Source organism: Lytechinus variegatus, chromosome 7 (genome assembly GCF_018143015.1).
Source record: "Lytechinus variegatus isolate NC3 chromosome 7, Lvar_3.0, whole genome shotgun sequence".
NCBI lineage: Eukaryota > Metazoa > Echinodermata > Echinoidea > Temnopleuroida > Toxopneustidae > Lytechinus > Lytechinus variegatus.
Window position 1 is genome coordinate 34134425 of NC_054746.1, and position 24994 is coordinate 34159418.

A 24994-nucleotide genomic window follows, 5' to 3' on the forward strand; every position below is an offset into this window, starting at 1 on the left:
ATATGAAATAATTATGATTTTATGTAATGACACAATATAAAGGAAAGTGGGGATGTGACATCAGCCAAGCTGATGAATATTTATGATGCCATGCATATGTTTTCACAAAATATTGATTAACTTTAAAATTCAACAACTTCGTTATTTGTTGTCAGATTTTGATGAAATTTTTAGCATTTTGCTCAATGAATATTACTCTAATTATTTAGATATGATTATTTCAGCCCCAAGTACCCCTTTAATTGGTATTCTTTCATTGGGGTTTGGTTAGTTATACATGTCAATCTGCCTTAGTCCAATCTCATCATATCACAGTTGTACTCAAGTAAAATTCAATTTGTGCAATCTTTTCCTTGATGGGCTGTTGGCCAGTTTTTTTAAATTTAAATCATAATTTCTTTTAACCACAAAAATAAAGGGTTAGTTTATTATTGTCATTGAAATGTATTCAATATTCATTTTTTCTCAATGCATTTGTTATTCCAATCGGTGTTGTTTGAATAGAATTCAGGGCATTTTTTTTTATTTCAGAATCATAATTTTTTATTCACAAAAAGGGTGAATTGATGTCAACTTTATTTATTGTTTTGTTCTGAATGCTCCCTGAACAACCCCTACTCTCCTATGGATGATGCTTGCAATAGTTTCATCAAATATTTTAACAAAAATCAAAATAAGTCCAACATGTTTACTTTAGCACCTGATGCTCCACCAAATTTTGCATATTCTGGTTTGAAAAATACTGACTTGATCAACCATTCACCTTATAGAAGGTGGACCTATGCAGACTGTTTTGCAGTTAATCTTGCACAGTATTGCAATATTATATTAGAGTCTGTAATGTTCCATTAAGAGTGAATTCATAATTATCAGCAACTTAATGGTTTTGGGGCCATTTAGTATGAAATATTTTATTTGTATATATGTAATGTATATTTGTAAAATAGCATTTTATATGAAAAAAATCTCATATTGTGTGATGTGATTTAAAGTGTAATTACATTTTGTTAATAAAATTGGAGGATTCTTCACTTAAAATCGTAGCTATGATCTGATTAGCAATGTGTCAAGTACTAAAAATCAGGGAAATTGCCTTAAATGAGGGAAAAATCAGGGAATTTTTATCAGCCCAAAAAGTCGAAAGCACAGTAGTGAGACTCTATCATATTTTTTGCATACCAGAGCAACATCCATTAAATGACTTGATATGGTGGTACTAATTAGCTATACATAATTACATGTATTTCTATACTGAAAAGACATGTAATTCACTGCATCAACTTTAATAGAAAAGATGTGAAACTGGGAATGGGTTTAAATTATTATCAGGGATTTTGGTTTTCTTGAAAAGCTGGGAGCCCTGATCTTGTACACGATAAAATCCATCCCTTACATGCATGCCCTTCCCCCCAAATACATACATGTACATGGAATCCATCCCCCCCCCACACACACACACATCGCAACCACACACTTTCAAAGCATTCTTTTGAATCATTACTTCTCATCACAATGCTATGAGGTACAGTGTTAGAAATATTGATGTTACATGATAAATCATGCATTCAAAAAGACTGTTTTGTTTTCATGCACAGATGCTGCATACATTTTTTTTCTAGATAACTTCCAGTCCAATATAAATCATGAATATATCGGAAGTATTTGTGAAAAGAAAACATGGTAGCAATGTAAAGACAACTTCTTTTCATACAGTTAGTTTTCTTACAAAAATATAAGTTATCTAATTTCTTTGAATCTCGAGTAAGTAATGGATCACTTTCACATTCTGCTACATCTTTTGAATAGGTCATAATACTTGTGTGAACCTGCTATTTAAAGAACATGCTCAGACATGACACATTATCTGGGGATGGTTGCACAAAACTGGTTGCAACTCACAAAAACATGTTTACATAATTAACACATCTTTCAATGGGACGTCTGCAAACTTGAGGTTTCATTTTATTTTGATTTACGGGGCTGGGAAGATGCCCATGATTACTGAAAGAAGGCCGTGAAACTGAAATTATTAATCTTCTGAATTCTAACATTTAAAGGTCAAATCCAACCCAGAAAAATGTTGATTCAAATAAAAACATAAAAATCAAATAAACATAATGCTAAAAATTTCATCTATATCGGATGTAAAATAAGAAAGTTGTGTTATTTTAGTATTTTGCTAATTTTTCACAAAACAGTTACATGTATATGCACAACTTAGTGCCATGCAAATGGGAGAGTTGATGTCCCTCACTCACTTTTTCTTTTGTTTTTATTGTTTGAATTACACATTTCAAATTTTACAATAAGGACCAACTTGACCAAATCATAAAATGTTAAAATAATGGTAATTCCACATGTTCAGGGAGGAATGAAACTGTTTCTCAGGACAATGAGAAAATTCGAATATTCCATATCTTATATAATCAAATACAAAAGAAATAGTGACGTCATCAGTTCTTTAATTTGTACACAGACCAGGAAATTAAGAGAAACTTGAATATATCAACTTTCTTATTTTACATCAGATTTGGATGATATTTTCAGTGATATGCTTTTTGGATTTTTCTCTTTTTATTCAAATAAACTTTTTATTGGGCTTGTCTTTTAATATAAAATTTAAAGAAATATTAGGAGTAGGATATAAACAATTAGATGGCAGATTCAAAAATATAATTGCTCTGCAACTAATGCAAAATGACATGGTGATTAAACCAATACCATACATATAATCTCAGAAAGAAATGAAGTAGTTTACATCACATTTATCTTTTAAATAAAGGTTTAACAACACCTTGAAGAGTAACAGATAACTGCCAAAGGAATTCAAAAATTTAAAACATATGGATATTTTTTTTCATATGCATTCTATTAGATGCCAGTATGATATTTGGTAGAATGTTTTTTTTTTGTTGGTGAGTGCACCCTTTTTGCATTATGATTTGTCATTATAGTAACCCATGTGCAGATCAGAGGGCCGTGGGGGGGGGTTCAAGCCAATTAGAACCAAGCCCCCCCCCATCAAAAACAAAACAGGGTGCCAAAAAGTAAAAAAAAAACAATGGAGGGAGAGGGCCCAGAGGGGGGGGGAAGAAACAAAACAAAGGATGGGAGGAGACGGGAGAGAAAAGGGGAAAGAGGGAAAGGAAAAACCAGAAATTTTTTGGACCCCCCTCCCTTATCAATAAAAACATTGCTATTCAAGAAACCGATCAAGAAAAATATTGATAAACATGTTATCATTTTACACTGTACCATCACCTCATGAACAATTCTACATCATTGCAATATTGAACACATATATATTCTAAATTTAGTACTGGTTAGTTGTTAACACTATTGCATGTACATTCATATTTTATGCAGATGGGTAAAACCAGTAAAAAAAAAACTAAATTTGTATGTAATTCAACAAACTACATGTATTTTTTTAATACTCTGTTTTTTTTCCAGACAATTGCAGATTTATGTGCATGGTGTTATATAACTATATGATTGTCTCACATTGCATAACATATTTCCAATTACACTATAATTAGTAATAAAAAATTGCTATCGTAAGAATGGCTCTTGCATTGATTTTCAGAAGAAAGTAGGTTAGCATTAGTTATGACATGATTCAAAATAGTGGGAGGTTTATAAAAATTAGGGTTGAAGTTGTGTTTGAATAGATTCTATATTTGCCTCAAACAGCATGTTTTCTACAAGAGTATTGTCAAGCAGTAACCACTTTAAATTGGTCAGCTCTATTTCAAACTAGCTGATCTTTCAATTCAGCCCTTAATCTTTATTTCAATTTTGCTGATTCTTCAGCCAAGGTATCCACAGCCATGACCTCAGATTAGTTTAAGCCCTGAATAAGTGATAACAACATAGGAGAAAATCAACCTTTCTAGTGAGTTTTCAAACTACAGTTTATTGCTGTTCACTTCACCAAACAGGGCTAAGAAACTAGTATATAAGATAAATCACAAATCCATAACACTGATTGTAGATCAATCTCAAATTGAAAGCTTGCACACATAGGTACAAAACAAGCACCAAATAATATTCATTTATTTATTACTTAATTACCTTTATTTACTATATAAATTCTTTTTATACACAAATATAAAAACATCTACACCTATATTCATTTTTTCTTTGAAGAGGGTGCATATTCTACTAATAATCTATTGAATTCGCGTAACTTTGCATCTTGTTCTTCAATGAGGAGCCCAAGCTCTTGAACCTGTGATTGTAGTTTCTTTATATCCAAGCTTTGTTGGGATTCATGTTTTTCTTCTTTTTTCGATGATCTCCAATATTCAAATGCGATTGTTCCTGTTGCTACAGAAAATAGAAAGCTTTCACTGATGATCTCTGCTCCTAGTTCTACAGCTGCTTCATTGCTTAAAGGTTTCACTTCAGTTGCTTTTCCCAGACCAAGAATTCGCATTCTCAGGTTCACATCCAACCAATGGTAAACTGTTGAAAAGAAGATCAGAACATGGATTAAAATAAAAGTTCATGACACTGCAAATCAAACCATCAACATGAAAAAAAAGACATCTCACGAGTCACGACTCCTTCAATGAGGAACATGTAATGAAATTGGCACAAGTATAGTGAGTGAATGTAGAACATGTACCAACCGTAAACGTGCACATTTACGCATCGGGAAATAGTTTCAATATGCTTAAAACTCTCCAATATCCTTCCAAAGCTAGTGACCATAAAAAATCACATGCGAAGAGGGTTGCGATCAGAAGCTGATATCCTTCTTTGAAAAAAAGAAAAGGAAACTGATCTTGGAGTAAATATTATATCTTTATTTTTGTAGGTATATGTGAACTGATGGTGGAAGTTTGATGAATTTATGAGAAAATTTTGTATTTGTAAATTGAATTCATGAAGTGTTTGGTAATAAATACAATCCACTGACATACAGCAGACGACTCTAGATAGACTTTGCTCAAGTCAAATAATCACCTACAATGTAAGTCCTGACTAAGTCAAAGCGTTTAATTTTTCAGATCACAAGATCCAGTATTACATCCAGGACAAATTTGGCCTAAGTTGGAGGTAGACCCTAAGTGCACATACACTTAGAGGGTTCTATCAAAGTCAAATTCAGAATCAAATTTCTATTCTGTGATCCCAAAACTCAATTGCCAGAAGTCAAAACAAAAGGCAATCTATTAATTGTTTGAGGGCATGGATCTACATAAACATAGAAAAAGAGAGAGAAGGGGGAGTTTAGTTTTCATATTTTAATTGAAAATAAAGTGATTGAATATGAACACGTCATTGATGATTGAATGAAATTGAAATCAATTTTCAATGATGTATTCAAGCAATCACTTCATTTCGATTAAAATATGCATCAAACCCTGAAAATAACCCCCCCCCCCTCTTTCTATGTTGTGTAGAGCCACGCCCTCATACAAATAGATCTCTCAGTCTCAATCACAATGCATTATTGCCATATATCGGAATAAGAAATTCATTTTGGTCTTTATTGTAGTCCCATATACTGATATTGATGACATTACTTACACTGGGCAGGAGGCATGCACACATATTTCCTCATAAATGGACTATTCTTAGCCATATTTCGAATAGCTTTGGACATAGGTTTGCTGATCTGCTTCACTGCAAGAGTTCCAAGTTTTATTATCGGAAAAACCATTTTTTACAAGAAAATTACCACCTTTTCTCACGCAAAAAAATTGCAGAGCCTCATCTGCTGAAATGTTTATGTTAGTCTTTTTGCTGTCATTTCTACATTTTTCTTGTACATTTTTATTGATAAGTCAAGTCTCTGAAAGCATTTCAAATTAGTATCCGAGTGTTTAAAATAGTAAGCTTAATTGAAAATACAAAAAAAATAATCATGATAAGATAATGATAAAGAAGGTGGGAAATTATTTTTAAATATCACATTTCCACGGAATTGTGTAAATAAAAAGACTAGTTTTCCCATGCCTCAGAAATTGCGTAATTTTTCATGATCTCCGTTTCGTCATAAATTCTATCTCTTTTGCTTCATCAGTTCATATTTTCATAATTACATCACCAGCTTTAATCATAGGAAAAGATCATGTCGCTGTTTACTCAAATTATTCGGCCGTCTTCCAGGCTTTTTCGTAGTTTCCAGGCGACCGGTCTCCCACACTGCCAGCTACGATTGCTTTCATCGGAGCTGAAAGAGCGGATCGACGGGCTAGTTCAGGGGAAGAAGGTAGTCGTGTTTATGAAGGGTGTTCCAGAGCAGCCGCAGTGTGGATTCAGCAATGCTGTTGTACAGATCTTGAGGATGCATGGAGTGGACAGCTATGAAAGTCATAACATCTTAGAGGATGATGACCTGCGGCAAGGTATTTAACATGGCAAATAGTTGCTTCCCCCTTTTTCCCATTTTGTCGTCACTGTTTTTCCATACATGTTGAGTTTGAATATTTTTTATTTTCTACAAGAGTACTATCATGACTATGAACATTAAGTTAGATCTTTGTTACACATTCAAGTTTTACTTTTAATGAATACAAATATAAAGATTTTTAGAAAGTTTATAATTCTCGTATAGATACATTGACATTTGGCAATCTCTTTATTAAACTTAATTTAACTTGCAACTCATCAGTCATTAGCTCACATAAATTAAAAAAAAAGTAAAACGTTGATCGATAAAGAGAGATTGATCAAATTGATATTACTCAGTCATACATGCACATGCAGTTATATTTTGGTTGAATCGATCATAACCTGATAATACTGTTGGCCTCAAATCCAGTCATTACAAGAAAATATGAAAAGGAAAATTGCTCTTTTTTATTGTGATAGGGAATTTTTTTTAAATGAAGAACAGGAATTAAACTACTGGAGACTTGGCCAAATATCAATTTTTCTTTTATTAGTCTAGATTTTTACAATTGGATATAAATGTGCTAAAAAATATATACTATTTAATTGTTCAACCATACAGGTATCAAGGAATACTCAGAATGGCCGACAATCCCTCAGATTTATTTGGATGGTGAGTTTGTAGGAGGATGTGACATCATGATTCAGATGCATCAGACAGGTGACTTGATTGAGGAACTAAAGAAAGTCGGAATCACATCAGCGTTACTCGATGCACCCAAGGAAGATGAACCATCAAAATGATACTTAAATATTTTGGAGGATACTTTTACTCTTGGACAATTCATGAAAACTGGAAAATCCACTTTCAAGAAGCCATAACTGATGTGCTGTTTAAATAGTAGGAATAACAGTGATAGTATATAATCATGTTTTTTTTTTAAGATTTCATAATGCAGGTTACTGGTATTCATTTTACCTCTGCAAAAGTGTGGGGGCATCTAGCTCTTAGTAAAGAAATATGGAAACTCGCACAAGTGTTTATAGTGATGGCAGTCTATGGGCATTTTGTTGCCTTAGATTTGAGCTCTAAATGAAAAAAAAAATGAATTAAAAGTAATCCTTGTTAAGTCACTGACCTTACCTTTGAACATTGAGGGGGTGGGGCAAATAATCCCTGGAGGTGTTTCTCCCATGTATTGTATTGTACACTGCAAAGGGAGAGCACCCCCCCCCCCCTCTCATCTGTAAGGTAGTGCCAACTAATTGGATGAGATATAGCCTAATGCTTGGTGTATTCACTTTCATAAAAATTTAACCATTAATATCAATTTTGGATTCGAGATATTATGATTATGACTCAAGTCTTGATTTTTTTAGATAACTTGTGCTTTTAGGGGCTTGTAACACTTTCATCTCTGGTGCACAGCTATATTAACTGATTAGCTGTCTTACTATATGCTTACTTGCTACAGGCTGTCTCGAGAAAATGAGATAATAGATTTCATCATGTGAGGTGATAAATGAAACATGTACATGTATATGAACAGTGTAGAGGGTGATGGTGTCATATTTGTATGAAAGTTCATATTTGTATGAACGAGTCTGATGTTGAAATGAATCATCCAAATTCAATATCGAGGAAGTATCTCTACAAGGTTCTAAACTTGCCTCTTGTCAGAAGATTAATATTGAAAGTGGAAAAAAAAACTTTAGCCATTCGATGAACTACCATATTTAAATTGGATGGAGTGCTTCTTTGCTGTGAGTAGATAAAACTCCAGATTATTCTTTGAGGCTCAACATAAAATTTGCACCAAACTATCATTTTTGTTTAAGCATATTTATGTGTTCCTGTCAAGCAGGATATGGATTGTTCTATACAAACAAATTTGTATTTTGTGAATGAATTCATAATATTAAATGGACATAAACAATGATATTCAGTTGATTTCACATTGTGTCAATGGTTCCTTTGTTCCTATATATTACATCATATAGATGAGAATTCAGTCAAACTTATTTTGTCTAAAGAACCCCCCAAAATCATGTTTTTCATCTAAATGAGTCATAAAAAAGGATATATCTTATTTTAACTGATTTCCAAAGGAAAATTACAAAGATGATGAACTGGAAACATTTCTTTAGTTTCTTCATTTTAATATTGCACTTTGCTCTATGTTTTTACAATACACAAATTATAAGTACATGTACATGAGACATTCATGCAAACTTGAAATAAAGATATTCCTGCTATTTAGTATAGAAATATTACAAATGAAAATCTCTGAAACACAATTATAATGGGTGATATTCTCAAGTATACATGTACATGCAGACTTAACATGAAATGTACTATAGTCAAAACCTCTATGACAAGCTATGTTTTATCTTTAATATTCAAAACTTGTGGCATAGATAAGTATTGTACCAAAGAATCCATTGAAACTACCATTTTTAGTCCTTATGTCATTGTATAGGTAATTTTGGCTCCTTTCCACAGCAAGATTGAAATAATATACTCCACAAAGGTGTGGTCAAAGCTACGGTAATCTACATGTATGGTTAACTTACATGTAATACTATGAGAATACCATCCATTGAATTTGTCAATGAACCAAGAATTACTGAAAATAAAGTTAGTAATCATGATCATATAGAAAACTCTGTAAATATCAAATGGTAAATAAATATGCAATTATAGCATTCAGAATTTGCCTCTTGAAGAGGAAATCGAATAGGAATATGGGAAAATTTGATAAAATGGGAAGGGGATTCATACCATGTACATAGATTCATACATTTTTCAAATTCATTGAAAGAAGTAAAAGAAAACAAGGAGGGGGGGTGGGACTTCAACTATAATCAACATTGAGATCATACCAGTCCAAAACACACCTAAAGATACATACAATGTGTAAGACTTGAAAGTAAATTGGTGTGGTAAAAAATTTGTAAATACATGTATGGTCACATTAAAAAAAATGTAAAATTGGGGGGGGGGAGAATGATCTGACCCCCTCCCACCTGGTCAATTTAAGATTAAATTTCTTGATGTAAAGTAATATGTTTTTCTATTTTCTTTTGAGTGATATAATCCATATCATCATGGATATACATGTATGGGTAGATTAAGAAACTTACATGTAGCAAACTTTAAGTTAATGATTTCAAAGATATATATTGCATCCCAGAAAAATAAAACCACATATTTTTTATATGTTATTACTTACGCAAATAACAAGTCTCCTCTTTTATATACAGTAAGTATAATTTAGATAATTTCTCATTCACGCACAAATGAGTAAAGCAATTTGAAGAAAAAATACCAAAATGTTACATGTACATGGCAACCGGTATCTTGATTTAAAAAAAAGCCACTATTGTTGATATCTGCTCTTTTATTTGATACCTCAATCAAAGAAAATTTCAAGAAATAACAGTTCTTTCTTCAAGATATTGTTTGTATTTCCTCAATTTCATCAACATATGTGTCATGGATTCCCTGTCATTATTGTACTGTTAACAAAAGACTAAGTATGGCTGGTCATTAACAAAAACCAAGCGACGTGAAAGTCTGAAAGCTAGCCTGTAACACATTCTCATTCAATAAAAGTATTGAAATTCAAGCACTATTCTTAAAGAAACTGAATTAACAGAATGTGTTATTTCTTTACCATTTTCTTCATTTGAATTAAAAGAAAATATTAAACTGTTTAGACAATCTTTCAAATGACATTTTGGTATCCTGTCTTCAAATTGTTATCATTCACTCATGCCAGTATTAGGAATCATCTGATGAATGATAGGTCACATCTATTGTATTTGTGACTAACTTATGATAAATCATTGATAATTTTTAGTTTGAGTAACTCTGCCTAGTTCCTATTTTGCATAGATATGGCACAAAGCTTGTAATTAAAGTGGAAGGGAACACAAGTTAAATTTGACCTTCAGTGAGTATATATTATCCTTGCATTTATCTTTGCACATAGCGGATCAAAGGGATATATTATGTAATTTCGTTTAAAACCATCATTTTCCGCTATATAAATCCTTAATTCTTATACTCGTTAATCACTCCATAGTTTTATCCTGTATAATAATGTTCATAGATTTCAACGTAATTTTGATCAGGGAGGCGTTTCGCAAAGAATGAAATCTAGATAGAAGTCATACATCTACATAAGTTTCCAACATCCCTGTGATATTCAACTTTAATCTCATAGGCTTGTCTCATCATCTCATGATCTGTCCAATACAGCAATGCATTGCTTACCTTGAGTAATTGTGAATTCAAATATGATTTTTAATCACTCTCAAATCTGAGTGAAACACACCAAGATCTGATTACAAATTTCAACAGCACAGTTCTTAAATGTTATCACAATTATCTAAATGGAATGACAAAAAAAATTGCAAATGGCAGCATGATTACATAATTCCACATATGTTCAAAAAAAGGTGTACATATTTTTAATTTGTATAAAAATTAATACACTATTCAAACTTTTTTCATTTACATGACTTTTCAAACAAACAATGATCTAAAGCATGATGTACACTGACTCACAGTTATTCAAGAAATTAATTTTATTAGCACAATGCTAGTCTGTCTTCACCCAAAAAGATAAAATAACATGTTGATAGTGAATATGGTTTTCACAGGACAATTTGAATTTTTCAGGTTAATACTCCTGGGGGGTGTTTCACAAAGATTTAAGTATGACTTAGAGTCGCATTTAAATGTCTAGTTGCGCGCAGTATAAAAGGCATGACAGCATTGGTCAGATCATGCCAAGAGGACGCGCACTACTGCGTATTGATCAATAAGATTGCGCGTTGCACATCATGTACGTCCGACACTTAAGTGCGACCTAAGTCATACTTAAATCTTTGTGAAACACCCCCCTGTTAATACATATATTTCACATGCAGTCTGTGGCAATATCTGATCACAACCTGAAGACAATTAACATGAGGCCACATGTCCTGCAAGTCTTTGTGTCATCAACATCTAGAACGGTTACAGAGCATGCTGAAGATTAGAAGAAGCCAGGTACAAACTATAACATCAAATATTATATCTCAGAAGATTAGTTCTTTAGGTAACTTTCCAGTAGTTTAAGCCTGCTTCTTCTATTTTCCATCTGCTTTCATCTCATATGGTCTAATGGCCATTTAGCCCACTTACTACTTTGTCCAATTTCCAGTTAACTCTTTGCCCGCCACGTACACTACCCCCCCTGCGCTACATTAATTTTGGGGTGCCGTATGCATTGTGTGCGAACTGTGACTTGAGTCGTCGTTGGCAGTCCTCTTTATGTGCCGCGAGTCATCCGTGGCGGGCAAAGAGTTAAGATACATACCTATTTCATCTTATTTCCACTTGGCCTAAAAACCACTATGTCTATAATGGTTGTATGAACTGTTTATGAAAAAAAAATTAATCTGACGAAGTAAAAAATAATAGGAAGACAGAGGAAAGTAGACCAACTGGGCATACAGACTAAATGGGAATGAGACTAAGTGGGTATTGGACTAAACAGCAACTAGACCACATTGACATTATAAAACCAAATGGATTTAATGTGGAGAAGGTTTACGGTTCACCATGTGTAATATGAAGAAGGGAAGGAAATAGAGGCTGAAAGATCGAAATGGAAAGACGAGGATGAAAAGAGGAAATTAGAAGTATCATTTTCTTGAAAGTGAGTAAAGTCCTGAAAAGGACTGTAAACCAGATGAGATGAGCTGAATGTGGCTTGAGTAGCGATGGTTTGAATAGTACCAGGATGAAGTGAAGAGAGGTTACTCAATGTTTCGGGCAGGTTGACTGTCCGTCTTCCGGAGTGAAGGATGCGCAACGTGCGTGGGGTACTCTTTCGTCATTTCATCCTTTCTCGTCTTTCTATTTCAATCTTTCTGCCTGTATTTCCTTCCCTTCTTCATATTACACATGATACACTGAAAACCTTCTTCTCGTTATAAACTCCACCATGCAAACCTACAAAGATCATCTCAAATGGATTTAGCTCTATGGTATCTGAGAAGTAGACCAACTGCTTGTAGACCTAGTTAATACAAATCGCTCTTCAGGAAAGGCTACTGAGAATGCAGAAGCTCAGGAGAATAAGACAGATGCAATCTTGTTACTGTCATCTAGAATGTTGCAACTTCGGGCGATGGGTTCTTCAGGAAAGACTACAGAGAATGCTGGTGCTCAGATGAAGCCTGGTAAAGTCCATGTTATAGTCATCAATGATGGTGTTATCTCAGGATCTGGGTTCTTAAGGAAAGCCTAGAGAGCACCCTGAAGATCTGAAAAAACTTGCCATGATAAATGCTGTTGTCATCGAGAATGTTGCCTTCTCAGGCGCTGAGCTCTAAGAAATGCTAGAGAATGCTGAAGCTCAGAAGAAACAGTCAGGTATAATCTATGCCATAGTCATCAAGGATGTTGCTATATCAGGAGTTTGGGTTCTTCAGGAAAAGCTACAGAAAATGCTGAAGCTCATCAGAAGAAGCCAGGTATAATCTATGTCACTACCGCCAACTTCACCAAGGATGTTGCTATCTCAGGAGCTGGGCAATCTTTGCTGTCTTGAAGTCAGATCTCAACTGGACAAAGGACATAACCACTGACTTGTCTAATCCAGCCTGGAAGAAAAGGAAGAGGTGCAGGTATAAAAGAGGATTACTTACTTTACAACTTTGTCAAACATATTAACATTTACAAAAAAGCAATAATCATTTACATATTCTAAACAGCAGTCAAACTGAGAGAATATCTATCCAATAATGTAGGTGGATCTATTGGAATGATAATCAGATTTATTCCTCCACATCCCCATATAAAAACAACCCCTCTCCCTAGAGCACATATCAAAATAATAATTTAAAAAAAATTGTGAATTTGTCTCTTGTAAGATCTATAGACCACAGGGATATATTCAAACTTTAACTTTCATAATATCTCCATACATTTCTTACCAGCTGTTCTCCTGTGATGACTTGTCTAAGATTCTCTGGAGCTACAACTAACAGGTTACACAGGGCATGGAGCATCTCAAACAGTGTGTTAACCACTGGAACCTTTGAGAGTAATGAAATTCAAGGTCACATTATAATCATCAAAATGAAAGCATGAGCGATTTAAAATCATCTAAACAAAATTAAAGAGATCAGAAATAATGAAGAAGAAATCACGGATAGAAGAAATGGGGAAAGTGATAAAGTAAAATACCATTCAAAATCTTCAGACAAAATATGCAAAAAACAATCTCACTTAAAATCATAATAGGATGAAATATCATTCTCTTGTTCATACAACTGATTTTTATTTAATTCTCAGCCTATTTCTTATTTTCGGAATGTGTTACTCTTGGGAAAGGCAAGTTGTCTTTGCATATAATAATAACATTTACCTTGAAATTCTTGACTAGTCTTCTGTATTCATTGACATCACAGATTACTAACATTGCACCTGTATTAGAAGAAATCAAACAAATATAATTCAATAATAAAAGAGAAAGATAAAATAAGAATTATAGAACACTACCAAACACAGAATTGGCTTTTGAAATGAAATCTGGAATTTTATGCAAAACCTTTAGTGATCTTTGAACAGATCTTAGAGCAGATTAAAGTGAATCATGCTCAATAAAAACACTTTAAATATGAAGAACAAAAAATATATTAAACATCAAGAAAACACCAAAGCAAACAAAGGTAAATATTATTGGATGTCACAAGCAAACATCCTTCCTTTAATAGTGATCATTGTTGACAACATACCCATTGAGTTATAGGAGAATTGTTGAAGATGATCATAGACAACTCTATGGAATCGTATACCAAGCTCTGCCAATGTTGAGTTGATGTTCTTGCCATCCATGCATCTCTTGATGGTTTCAACCTGCTTTTCCATGTAGGAAATCACTTTAGCACAAGCCTACAAGTATAACAATAACAACAATAAATATGAAATCTTTCATATCAATATCACTTCAAAGCTTCACAATGTGACCTTATTAGAATGTATGGAGAAGAATAAGTATTCACTGTCCATCAATAACCTGTTTACATATCAGTGTGAAATATATCAGAGGTAACACACTTTTGGAAATTATAAACATAAACAATTTTCAAATAACTAGGCTTTGAACTGCTAAAATATAACTCAAAATTTTCCCAATAATCCAACAAAGAAAGACTGTATCAGTAAAAATTCCATCCAAATTGTGGCGAATACTTAATTTTAAAATAAACCCTCTTACACAAGTACAATTGCTGATTAACAACTGCACATATTAACCTTACCTCAAACATGTAGAAATGATTGTGAAACATATTTTGGCTTTTCATACAAAAGTGGTTCCTTAGCCAAGTATTTGTAAATACACAAACAGCTACTAGAATATGAAACTTCTTAGAGCTGATCTATGCATTTGGCCCTTAGACTCCACAATTTATTGTTGTTTATTGCCATAATATTAAATGCTGATTGATTGGAACAAACAAGATATGTTTGACTTACTGGAGAGAATGGTGTCATCATTCCAGCCTCTGCTTCAGGTCTAAAGTCCGTCTTCTTCTGCTCAGTTGATAGCAGGTGCTTGAGCCATCCACAGATGGCATTTAATAACCTAAGAATTCAAAGACAACAAGAATGACAGCTCTGGAAAGTATATATCAAACATCAAGATTAAAATGCACACATTACTGCATGAAGATATGAATTCCAATAGGAATGACATACTTGAGTAGTTAAAGGGTTAAGTAATGATTGCCACAGAGTACTGACCTGTCCACTCCTATTTCTAGCTTCCCTTCCATTTGTTCCATCAAAGCTTTCTTCTTTGCCACACACTCTGTATGCTGCTCAGTGGAACTGTAAAATAGAAAGAAAGTGTGACATCACATAACTATCTTACAACATGTTCTGTGTTAATTCTTGAGACAAAGCTGTCATTGTGGAATGATAATGGTAGTGATGATGACGATGATGATGCCGGCAGAGATGATGTATATAAGGACAAAATAGGAGGACGAGAAAGAGAAAAAGACGATAAGGATGGTGATAACGGTGCAACAAATTATGATGATGATGATGATTGTTACCAAATTCCTTTCATTAAATTCCTACAATTGACCAACTTTTTAATTTCATCATATTCATTAAAATACATAATCACCACTTCTTAGAATGAATTTACATTTTTATTTTAATCATTATAAATCAATATGCCACAAGTTGCAGGAAGTTTATATTAAAAAGCCCAAAGAACTCACCTAATGAGAGGTACCAAGATGTCACTGAACTGCTTCTCTAGAAGATGGAAGATGGCATTGGCCTGGCAGACAATCTCAAAGAAGTAGCTTGCAGGAGGGGCTCGAGGTTCACCCATTGGTATCCCTGTCAGACCCAGCTCCAGGGCATAGTCAATGTGCTCATTGCACATGAAGTCAATCAGGATACAGAAAATATCATAGGCATTCTTGGCAAGGTTGGATTGGTTCGACAGCTGCAGAAAAGAAAATGCAATTGAGAAAATGACTGCCATTATAGAGGATCCTATGGAAGTAAATGGTGATTTCACCCTCATAACAGACCAGAACGCTCCTAAACTTATCAATCTCAATCAGAGTCGATCAAAAAAAATTTCCAAGTGAAACAATGAGAACTGAAGTCTAGTAAGCAATGATTACCAGATTACCATTTCAGAATGTACCTCATGCAGAAATATCTTATCTTTAATCAGAGACATGGTGACTAAAGAAAAAACGACGATATGGACAAATAGGCAAAATTTTAATAAAGATTCCAAAGAAAGATGGCCTCCCCCACTAAAAATTTAGTTCATAAAAACATTTCACAGAGAGTATTATTTACCAGTTGACATCTCGTAAAGCTCATTTTTGCTTCATAGAGGAGATTTAGAGCCAATTCTTGTGAGAGGAAAGTCTCTCCTTTGTAGTCTGCCACTGGAGCTGCTCCTACGATGTTTAGTGGAGCCTTGGTCCTGATCTTGTTCTGAAGGTCTTGAAATCTGAAGAAGTGCATAAGTAAATTAGTTCTTACTTACATCTGATTTTAAACAAATTTCAGGGTAAAATTATGGAAGTATTACATTTTTCCTTGTTTGGAAACAATAGGTAATCATGGCTACTATATCATTTTTATCTGTATCTATCTCCTTTTACAACTGAATATTAAACAGTAGATATGACGGCTTTCATATCAATTTATTACTCTGTTTAAAGCAACTTGTTTTTGTCTCCTGTGAATTTTACTATATGGACAAACACATAAACCACTGCTTGGAGTAGCAACAATAACCAAAAAGCCATAAAGATCCAACTCATCTGTCAGCTGGATGTGCTCCGCCTTTCTTAGGGCACCACACCCCTCATAATACATATCAAAGTCTTCTGTCATCTTCTATCTCAGGTGCTTGGTACCCCTCCCCTAATGCAGCACAAGCCCTGCATCAAACTCACCTGTCTACAGGCTGTGGACCCTTCTTTGTGTGACCAAGACCCTTATAATACATATCAAAGTGTTCTCTTGGGTGCTTGGTTACCCTTTCCACCTAATGTAGCACAAGCTCTGGATCAAACTCACCTGTCAACAGGCTGTGGACCCTTCTTGGTGTGACCAAGCCCCTTATAATACATATCAAGATGATCTGCCATCTTTTCTCTAAGATGTTTAGTCTCAGCGACATTGTACTTGTTAAGGTATGCTCCAAAGATCTTCTTAGTCAGACGGCTGAGGAGGTGGGCATCGGATCCTAGCCGGTATTCAGCCAGGGCACTTGTTAGCCTATCTGTCCTGTAGAGAAAACATGAGGAGAATCTTTACTTATGAAAGGTCTTCTCCACAAACAAATCTGAAAAAATGCATTACAAACTTGGCTCAGTTTGCTTGTTTTGGAGGTATGACATACATGACCGTGCAATGCATGGGAGGTAACAAGGACAGGAAGAGGGTAAGAGCTGATAAGCATACTCACATTCACAAGAGAAATTTCTTAATCCAGTGACCTACGACCTGCTTCAACAATCGTTCCTAGCTTATGATAGTCATGATGCTAGGATTAGTATTATGATAGGCCTGGGTTTAGGTCATGCACAGCTAGATGACAAGGACTACTGTCAGTGATTTCTCTAAATTCATTGTCGGCTCGAGATGAAAATGTTTCATGGGAACAATTTTTGCCACAGTAAGATTCGTGGAAGCCTTATGCAAGGTGTGCTTGTGATATTATATATTCAGAGAAGATTTTTTTAAATATTGAAATAGGCAATAATCATATAGATCACTAAGAATGGATTATATTCAATAATTCGCAAAATGAAACAAGCAATCAAGTTAAAGTGATCATCTTCGGGATTGAGTCTGACATGAAAGGAAATAAAGTGAAAGGGTTTCAATAATACTTACCTCACATACAGATGTTGCAGGTTTTTTAGATAGTGTTCTAAATCATTCTTGTCAGCTAGCTTGCCCTTCACATGTGTCTATAAGGATATAAGGACAATCAACCATTCTAAAATATATCAAAAAAGGTATGTTATGACAGCATGAATCCTTTTTATCAACAAAATCTAAGATAAATTAAGACCTTCTCATATTTCTAATTTGTGAAGAAAATCTTCTCTCTCTTAATACAATATTAAAGATATGTTTTAATTTAAAAAGAATTCTAATACAGTGCTTTTTACAATGAGAAAAAGTTCCCACTTTAAGATGTGATAAAAATTATGCTCATTCCCGAACCCTCTGTCAAAGAAAGATTTATATCACAATCAATTATCAAACTCAGATGTTTACAAACAAGCAAAAACAGAAAAAATTCTACTCCTGCTCAGATTACAATCATCAGCTTCTTACTTTCACACCCTTATGACATTCCATTCATCTTTTCACTCATTGAAGAGGGATCATATCTCACCTGTAACTTATCTTCATAAAGGTTGACCACAAACCTCCCCATCACGCTCTCAGGACTACTGAATACATCATGAATTAAGGCATTAACCTGTGAAGAATTTTTTAAAAAAGGAAATATTATGTTATGTTAATCACTTTTTATTCAAATAGCAAGTACAACATGGATTGGGTATACTACATTTTTTTCCTCCCAAAGGACATCACATTTTTTCTTAAATTTCTCAGCAATAATGCAATTTCTTTCAGAATCACTTCGCCCAATTTCTTTTCATTAATGCAAAACAGACGCTTGGGTGAATGTTTTATTGGAATTTGAATTCATTACCTCAACTGGCATTTATTTTTAAGTCCCAGTTCATGATATATAACCTGATAGTTTTAAAGCTATGATGGCATTTTAAAAACTTAACCTTGATTAGGATTTGGTGTTGATAACACAACCATCAGAAAGTCTCACTTCTGTTACGCAGGTAAGACACATGGTATGAAAGTTACTGAATATCTTAAAGTTAAAATTACTCCACATGTAATGCACAATACCACAGTTCACTACAAGCTCCATGTTTTCTTTCAATCCAACACTAGAAAGAAAAATAACTACTCTAAACTACAAACAGTAACACTTCATATTCTTAATTAAATTGTGAGAATTCTCACCTTCTTGCACAGTGGAAGCAGATCTTCACATACGTCTTGAAGAATGAAACAATTCTAATATATTGAAACGACAAATTTAAATATAATTATTCTTTCTTAATGATTATCAAAAATTAAGAGAAGTAATAAATACATGTGAAATAAATATATTTTCCAGACTAATTTTAAGAAATTGCCATTTGTTATTTACTTGAATATTCTGATGCAAAAAAGAATTCTAAATTATCTGTGGAAATAAATGGAAATGGAAAATAAAATATGGAGATTTTTCTTTTCTTTGCAATGTGAAAATAAAGCTGAGTTATTTATTAGTTCAGCAATACAATACATAATAAACATAATACAGTAACTCTCCTGGCAATAAATGATATTTACCATCTGACTTTCCTCAATGAAAGCATCCACACATCGATTGTAACCCTGCATTGAAAGAAAAATAAATCAGATGAAGGTATTGAGATGCATTAATGTAAATACAATAGCATGCACATTTGACAAAAGTCAAAATATCTTAATGCAACAAAATGAACTCTGCCCACATTAAAGAAAGGGCAACTCAAAATATAATTTCAACCTAAAATTTGACTTTAAATGGGGAAAAATACAATGTATGGAAAACGGACATTAAACTAATGGCTAAGGCAATGGCTCAGGCTATATAGGTTGACTTTAAATAGACAGTGGTCTAAAAAGATGTGCTTTGGTTGAATTAACTATGATCTACCAGTCAACAGTCATATTAACCTATTTCCTGCTGAATTCAACAATGATTTAAATCTTACCTTAAAATGAATGAGAATATTTGCTAATTCTTTCATTCTTTCAATGTCAGCTTCTTGGAAGTAATGTCTGAAATCTTGGATTAGATCCTCCTCTATCTGATTATATTTCTCTGTAGGAAAAAGACAGCAAATATTTTTAATTTTTTCTTTTATTGTTTTCATTGAATTGCCATTGTATAATATAGAGTGTAATTAGATCATTCAATAGTTTTATTCAGAATCATGAATGGCACAACATACTGTATTTGAAATTATAATTTTCAGCATATTTAATTGTCTATTATTAATTATTCTAATCATTTCATGTGTGATTGCTCACATTCAGTATAAAGAATTTGACATGTCATCTATTTAGGTGAACAAAGGTTCCATAAATTTCCTGCCCCTACTCTACTCCAGTTTACTTCCTCTGCATTTCTATCAGGATTCCTCTCCACAAACTTTCAAAACTCATCTTAAAACTTACTTCATATTGCCAATGAAATCATTTTAAGTGTGTAACTATAATTCAGAGTTTTCATAATCATATATCATATGTTAAGTTTCAAATAGTCTTGCTCTTATCAATAATTTCATATATTATCCTTTAAACCAATTGGCTTTAGCTTCAGACGACCAGTGTATTTTTATTTTAAATCGAGTTGTAAATCTTTATTTATAAAGATGTAGATACACAGAAAACCTATGTTTATCTGGTAAATCAATCAATCACACTTCTGCCTTCTGTTGATATCAGATTAAACATTAGATTCAAACTGACTGAAAGTGACTATCCACACACAAAATAACAATTTTTCAAAGACTAGAACATTTTCTGAATTTCTTATATTTGCATATAAAGATGAAGTTGAAATATACTTCAAACATAGATATGGGTTTAAATTATGCTATTTAATTGATACAATTTAAATCAAATCATTTGAACTAGCAATAATTATTGTTAAACATCAGTAGATAGTTGTGCTCACATTTTGGCACTTCATAACTCAGTCATTTATAAATTTGCTTTACAAACAGCTTTATGAAAATTACCCAGGTCTATTGATACATAAAATACATAAAGGATATAACAATATGAATCTAATCTTCACTCACCTTGAATCTTTTTCTTTGGCTTATCAAATCTGGTGAAGAGAATGTACAAAATGAACAGAAAAATTTAAAAAAAAGTCCCCATATATTACCACTAGGTTCAATTTAAAACATAATTTGTAATAAACAAAAGAAAATAGTTCCTGTTGCATTTTGTTCTCACATTCTCATTTTCGCCCCATCAAAAGTGATGCTTTGAATGTGCAACTGATTGTAGATTTATGTGTTAACAGGCCTTGAACTTACTGATCTTGTGGTAACTCTTGGGCAATTAGTTGTAGCTTCTGTATAACATCAGCAGCTTCTTGGTACTAAAAAAAAGAGAAAAACACAGAAAATCCAAAAATAAATTGAGGACAGTGCTATCATGACATCACATATTTAGCCTCAACAGAGAATTTTTTAAATAAATTGATCATCAATAAATATATGTTTGACATTTTAGCCCATTCAGGACAATGGACAATTTGAAGAGTTATTTGATCAACATTAACTCTTCAAATTGGCGACGGTATTTTTCTTTTTTTCTTGCTGAAGTTTATGTACCTGAAACGAATAGAAATTCATATGAAATATGAAGTTAGAAATTTGCAAGTTTGTATGGAGAAAGAGTTATAGAAAACGCTGTATTCTAATTTACCTTTTCTGGATCATTGAAGATATCAGCTGTTGGTCCAAAATCATCCATGAAATCTGCAAAGTATTGGATGAGTTTGAGTGCTTCCTCTGCCCTTGACCTGGGTGTGTTAACACCCTCTAACTGGTCTCCTAGATGAACAACTTTGGTTGCTACACTGTTGATACGCTCATCTAGCTCTTGAAAATGTAGAAAGGCTAGCTGTGTATGCCGAGAAAGAGATTTCACAAAGAGATGTATGGGCGTAGAGTATGAAAGAAGGACAAAAGACCATGATTTTACTATCAGAATATTGGAATGCCAGGTATTGAGAGGTATGGACAATCATAGAAATGCTAATATCAAATGGAAGCAATGGCCTGATATTCAACCATAATGAAAAAAACACATTAATCTTTTTATCTTTTCTATCATTCCTCAATCAGTCAAAAATGTCAAAAAATGTGTGTTTTTTCTTCATCTACAGTAATTTTTAAGGTTGTGACTTTTCCACTTGGACCCAAGGTTAGGCTGGGATACTGGGCATTATACCATTTATGACCCTACCTCAAAATCACATAATTCAACAGCAGATTTCTAGTCAAATACATGTCCTAACCTCATTTCTAAAAATCACGTAAGGTGATATATAATAGACCCAATAACATTGTTGAATATAGTGATTATATTGCTATATCATGATATAGCAATATAATCACTACACTGTGCAACCTCTCCTACCATCTCCACTTACTTACCTTATTATGATCCTGAAGCTGTGAGATACGTTTAGCATGCTGCTTCATCTCAGTCTTCATACCATGTTCTAGCTTTGTGATCTTCTCCTCTACCCTGGCAGAGCTTAGCTTCAGCTCCTCAATGGTACACACAAATGCATTGAGCATCTTCTTAGGATCAAAGCTGCCTGGACCATCCCTGGTGTCCCCACCTAAAACACGCCAGGCAAGCTGCTCCACGTGCTGCTCAGGGTCAAAATCAGACTTCTGTATTATGAAGAACAGAATTTAAAAGACCTTAAAGAGAGTGTGGTGTTATCATGTATGTATTTTTAATGATACATGTATGGGAAATACATACAAAAGGGAAGTTTGAAGAAAAAAGTGAAAAATAAACTAGATTCGCTGTATGCTGTCCATGAGAGCACAAAGTTGGAAGAGCAGCTCAAGCAATTTTTGTTTGACCTACATTTTTAAAAGTCTGCAATTGTGATTTCAACAGCATGTAAAACTATATTGGTAGGTTTGATTTTAAAACCAAGACAAACTGCCTATAACTAAACACTTGAATTGACCATTAACAAAAATCAGTCAAAAGAGCTGTGAGAAATAACATTACGAAAATACCACTAATATCTATTGGAGACTGGGGATGATTTCTGAAAAAAATGTTTTACTTCAGTTTGTTACTTCAATAACATGGTTAGTAAAAAGATATAGAGGAAATAAATCCATTTTGAAACAATTCCTACATGTAGAAATCCTAAATGATCTTGGAATTACTTTAGATCCGGGGTGAAGAGGAATAACAAAAAAAAAACAGAAGGGAATTGACACTGTCATGATCCAGATTTGCAGCAAAACTTACCACAAAAGAAGTGAGGTCGGTCATATTTCCCAAGCCTCCCATAACTTTGTAACTTTTTACACTGTTAATCCTTGACTGAGCCATGTCAAAATGAAGCATGTAATGTACTGGATTGATACCGATAGAATGTATTCACCAAGAAATATCGTAAGACTCAAGAGTCGCCAACAAGATCTGAATATTGAAACTTGTCCCTGAATACTTTGTGGACTGGCAAGCAGCAATGATAAACCTCAAAATATGTTGGTTTGGTCCGCATATAAAATACTGACGCATATGCTCGCAGTTGTCTCATCTTTTGTGTGCTTTGTATATTGCACCATTCCCCCCCCCACCCTCACCCTTTATCTTAATCTCTCTTTTTCTTTAGGAATGTCTCCCTGTCTTTCTCTCTCTCTCTCTTCTTCTCTGTCTCTCTTTGTCTCTTTTTTTCACTCTCTTCCTCTCAGAACATCCTGTATGAGCGAGTGATCACCACGGACTTTGCATTGATCATGAGTAAGATGAGTGTTGACCTTGGGCCTGGATGTCAGTCACTAAACATGCAAGACAGTGTCATGACTAATCTCTCGTTGAACTTGATCTTTTAAAGGTGAATTCCAACCTGATACAAATTGGTCAGTAATAAAAGTGGATGAATAAAATGACAAAAACAACATAATTATATCAGGGGAATGACGGTTGCAAAAAATCCTCAAACGCTTCTTACTTTTTTTTTTTACACATGTCAAGTAATATTCTTCCATAAATTGCTGTATAAATAATATGGTTCATCTCCATTATTACCCCCAGGTTTGGGGAATTCAATTCCTAATCCTCATTCTATTGGGTACATGTATCAAACTTCCCATCCAATTAAGAATGAAGCAGAGTACAGCTGCAGCTCTATCTTTTCAATCAACCGACTATTATAACTTGACTGTATGTACAAAACAATTTGTGCATCTGTTATTGTTCTGACATTGAATTACATTCATGACTTTTGAAAATGTAACTCCATATCAGATCCTTGTCATCCCTGAATGAATAAATAAGTCAAGTCAGAAGTTGATCAGTCAAATAGTTCTAGTGTTCAGAAGAACTAAAATCGGAAAGACAGAAAGGACAGTATGAAAAACACATGCAAAGCATCCTATAACCAGCTATTTTGGTAGACATACAAGTAATAATAATTACCGGTATACACATCCTTAAAATCAGTTTTATTCACACATATCCATGATATACGACATGCATAACAAATGTGTAATATAAATTTGTTTAAACCCAAACAATCTCTTTAACTTGATAATGGCTCATGGACAGAGCGTGCACAGCTCTGAGAACTATCAGGTGAAACTTTGAAAATCACTTTCACCCACCCCCACATGTGTGAACAGCACCCCCAGAAGCACAGGAAAGTGTATGGGGAAGGGGTGGGCAACCACAGGAAGGGGAAGTTCAAAAGAGGAGCTAGAACAGCAGGAGTTCATCATCATTCTAGAAGGCTTGAATCACAGGAGTCATTTTAAACCTTGATCAAATTTATTATCAATCACTCACTGTTCCAGGAAAGATGTAACCTGGTGAGCTTATGCTGAGCAGCGCCAACAGTATTTTTATTCATTTATTACAATGTACACCTGAGCCTAGGGTAAGACATTTGTGAAAATATTGTATTGAAATTTTTATTTATAAATCTTTTATGTGTGGGTATATACTTTGATGCCTTCTTTGTTAAACGTTTTTGACATTGGTGCCCCAAAATGTAAAGTTGAAGGTCTGTACCAATTTCAATCAATTTTGTATGATCTTCATGTACTGGATCAGTTTGCAATATTTCATATTCAAATTTTGTATTATTAAAATCTGTATTTTAACCAGGGGCTTTAACTGTTTTCTCAATGAATGATGAAAATAAAATTGTGCTTTTATTATGAAAATCATACAGGCATGACA

At 33.7% G+C, this 24994-nt stretch overlaps 3 protein-coding genes across 3 annotated transcripts in view; 1 reads left to right on the forward strand and 2 right to left on the reverse strand.

The window, feature by feature from the left end:
• Positions 1-3094: 3094 nt before the first annotated feature.
• LOC121419087 (putative OPA3-like protein CG13603) lies at positions 3095-5873 on the reverse strand. The gene is made up of 2 exons (XM_041613389.1): positions 5539-5873; positions 3095-4467 (listed from the first exon to the last, which is right to left on the reverse strand). The coding sequence occupies exons 1-2, from the start codon at positions 5669-5671 to the stop codon at positions 4133-4135; spliced, it is 468 nt and encodes a 155-aa protein (XP_041469323.1). The 5' UTR covers positions 5672-5873; the 3' UTR covers positions 3095-4132.
• A 60-nt stretch (positions 5874-5933) lies between these two features.
• Positions 5934-8294, forward strand: LOC121419088 (glutaredoxin-related protein 5, mitochondrial-like). Its single transcript, XM_041613391.1, has 2 exons — positions 5934-6359; positions 6968-8294. The coding sequence occupies exons 1-2, from the start codon at positions 6083-6085 to the stop codon at positions 7147-7149; spliced, it is 459 nt and encodes a 152-aa protein (XP_041469325.1). The 5' UTR covers positions 5934-6082; the 3' UTR covers positions 7150-8294.
• Positions 8295-11612: 3318 nt separating this feature from the next.
• LOC121419089 (exocyst complex component 5-like) overlaps positions 11613-24994 on the reverse strand; it is a 30108-nt gene continuing 16726 nt past the window's right edge. Inside the window, exons 2-19 of the mRNA XM_041613392.1 lie at positions 22210-22455; positions 21476-21673; positions 21082-21146; positions 20839-20867; positions 19744-19853; positions 19337-19381; positions 18962-19015; positions 18306-18392; positions 17795-17871; positions 16973-17182; positions 16241-16397; positions 15640-15872; positions 15152-15238; positions 14885-14993; positions 14143-14299; positions 13773-13831; positions 13339-13440; positions 11613-13005 (exon numbers count right to left, since the gene is read on the reverse strand). Coding sequence (XP_041469326.1) covers positions 12919-13005; positions 13339-13440; positions 13773-13831; positions 14143-14299; positions 14885-14993; positions 15152-15238; positions 15640-15872; positions 16241-16397; positions 16973-17182; positions 17795-17871; positions 18306-18392; positions 18962-19015; positions 19337-19381; positions 19744-19853; positions 20839-20867; positions 21082-21146; positions 21476-21673; positions 22210-22455 — 2112 coding nt within the window. The 3' untranslated portion in view covers positions 11613-12918. The remainder of the gene's footprint in view (positions 13006-13338; positions 13441-13772; positions 13832-14142; positions 14300-14884; positions 14994-15151; positions 15239-15639; positions 15873-16240; positions 16398-16972; positions 17183-17794; positions 17872-18305; positions 18393-18961; positions 19016-19336; positions 19382-19743; positions 19854-20838; positions 20868-21081; positions 21147-21475; positions 21674-22209; positions 22456-24994) is intronic.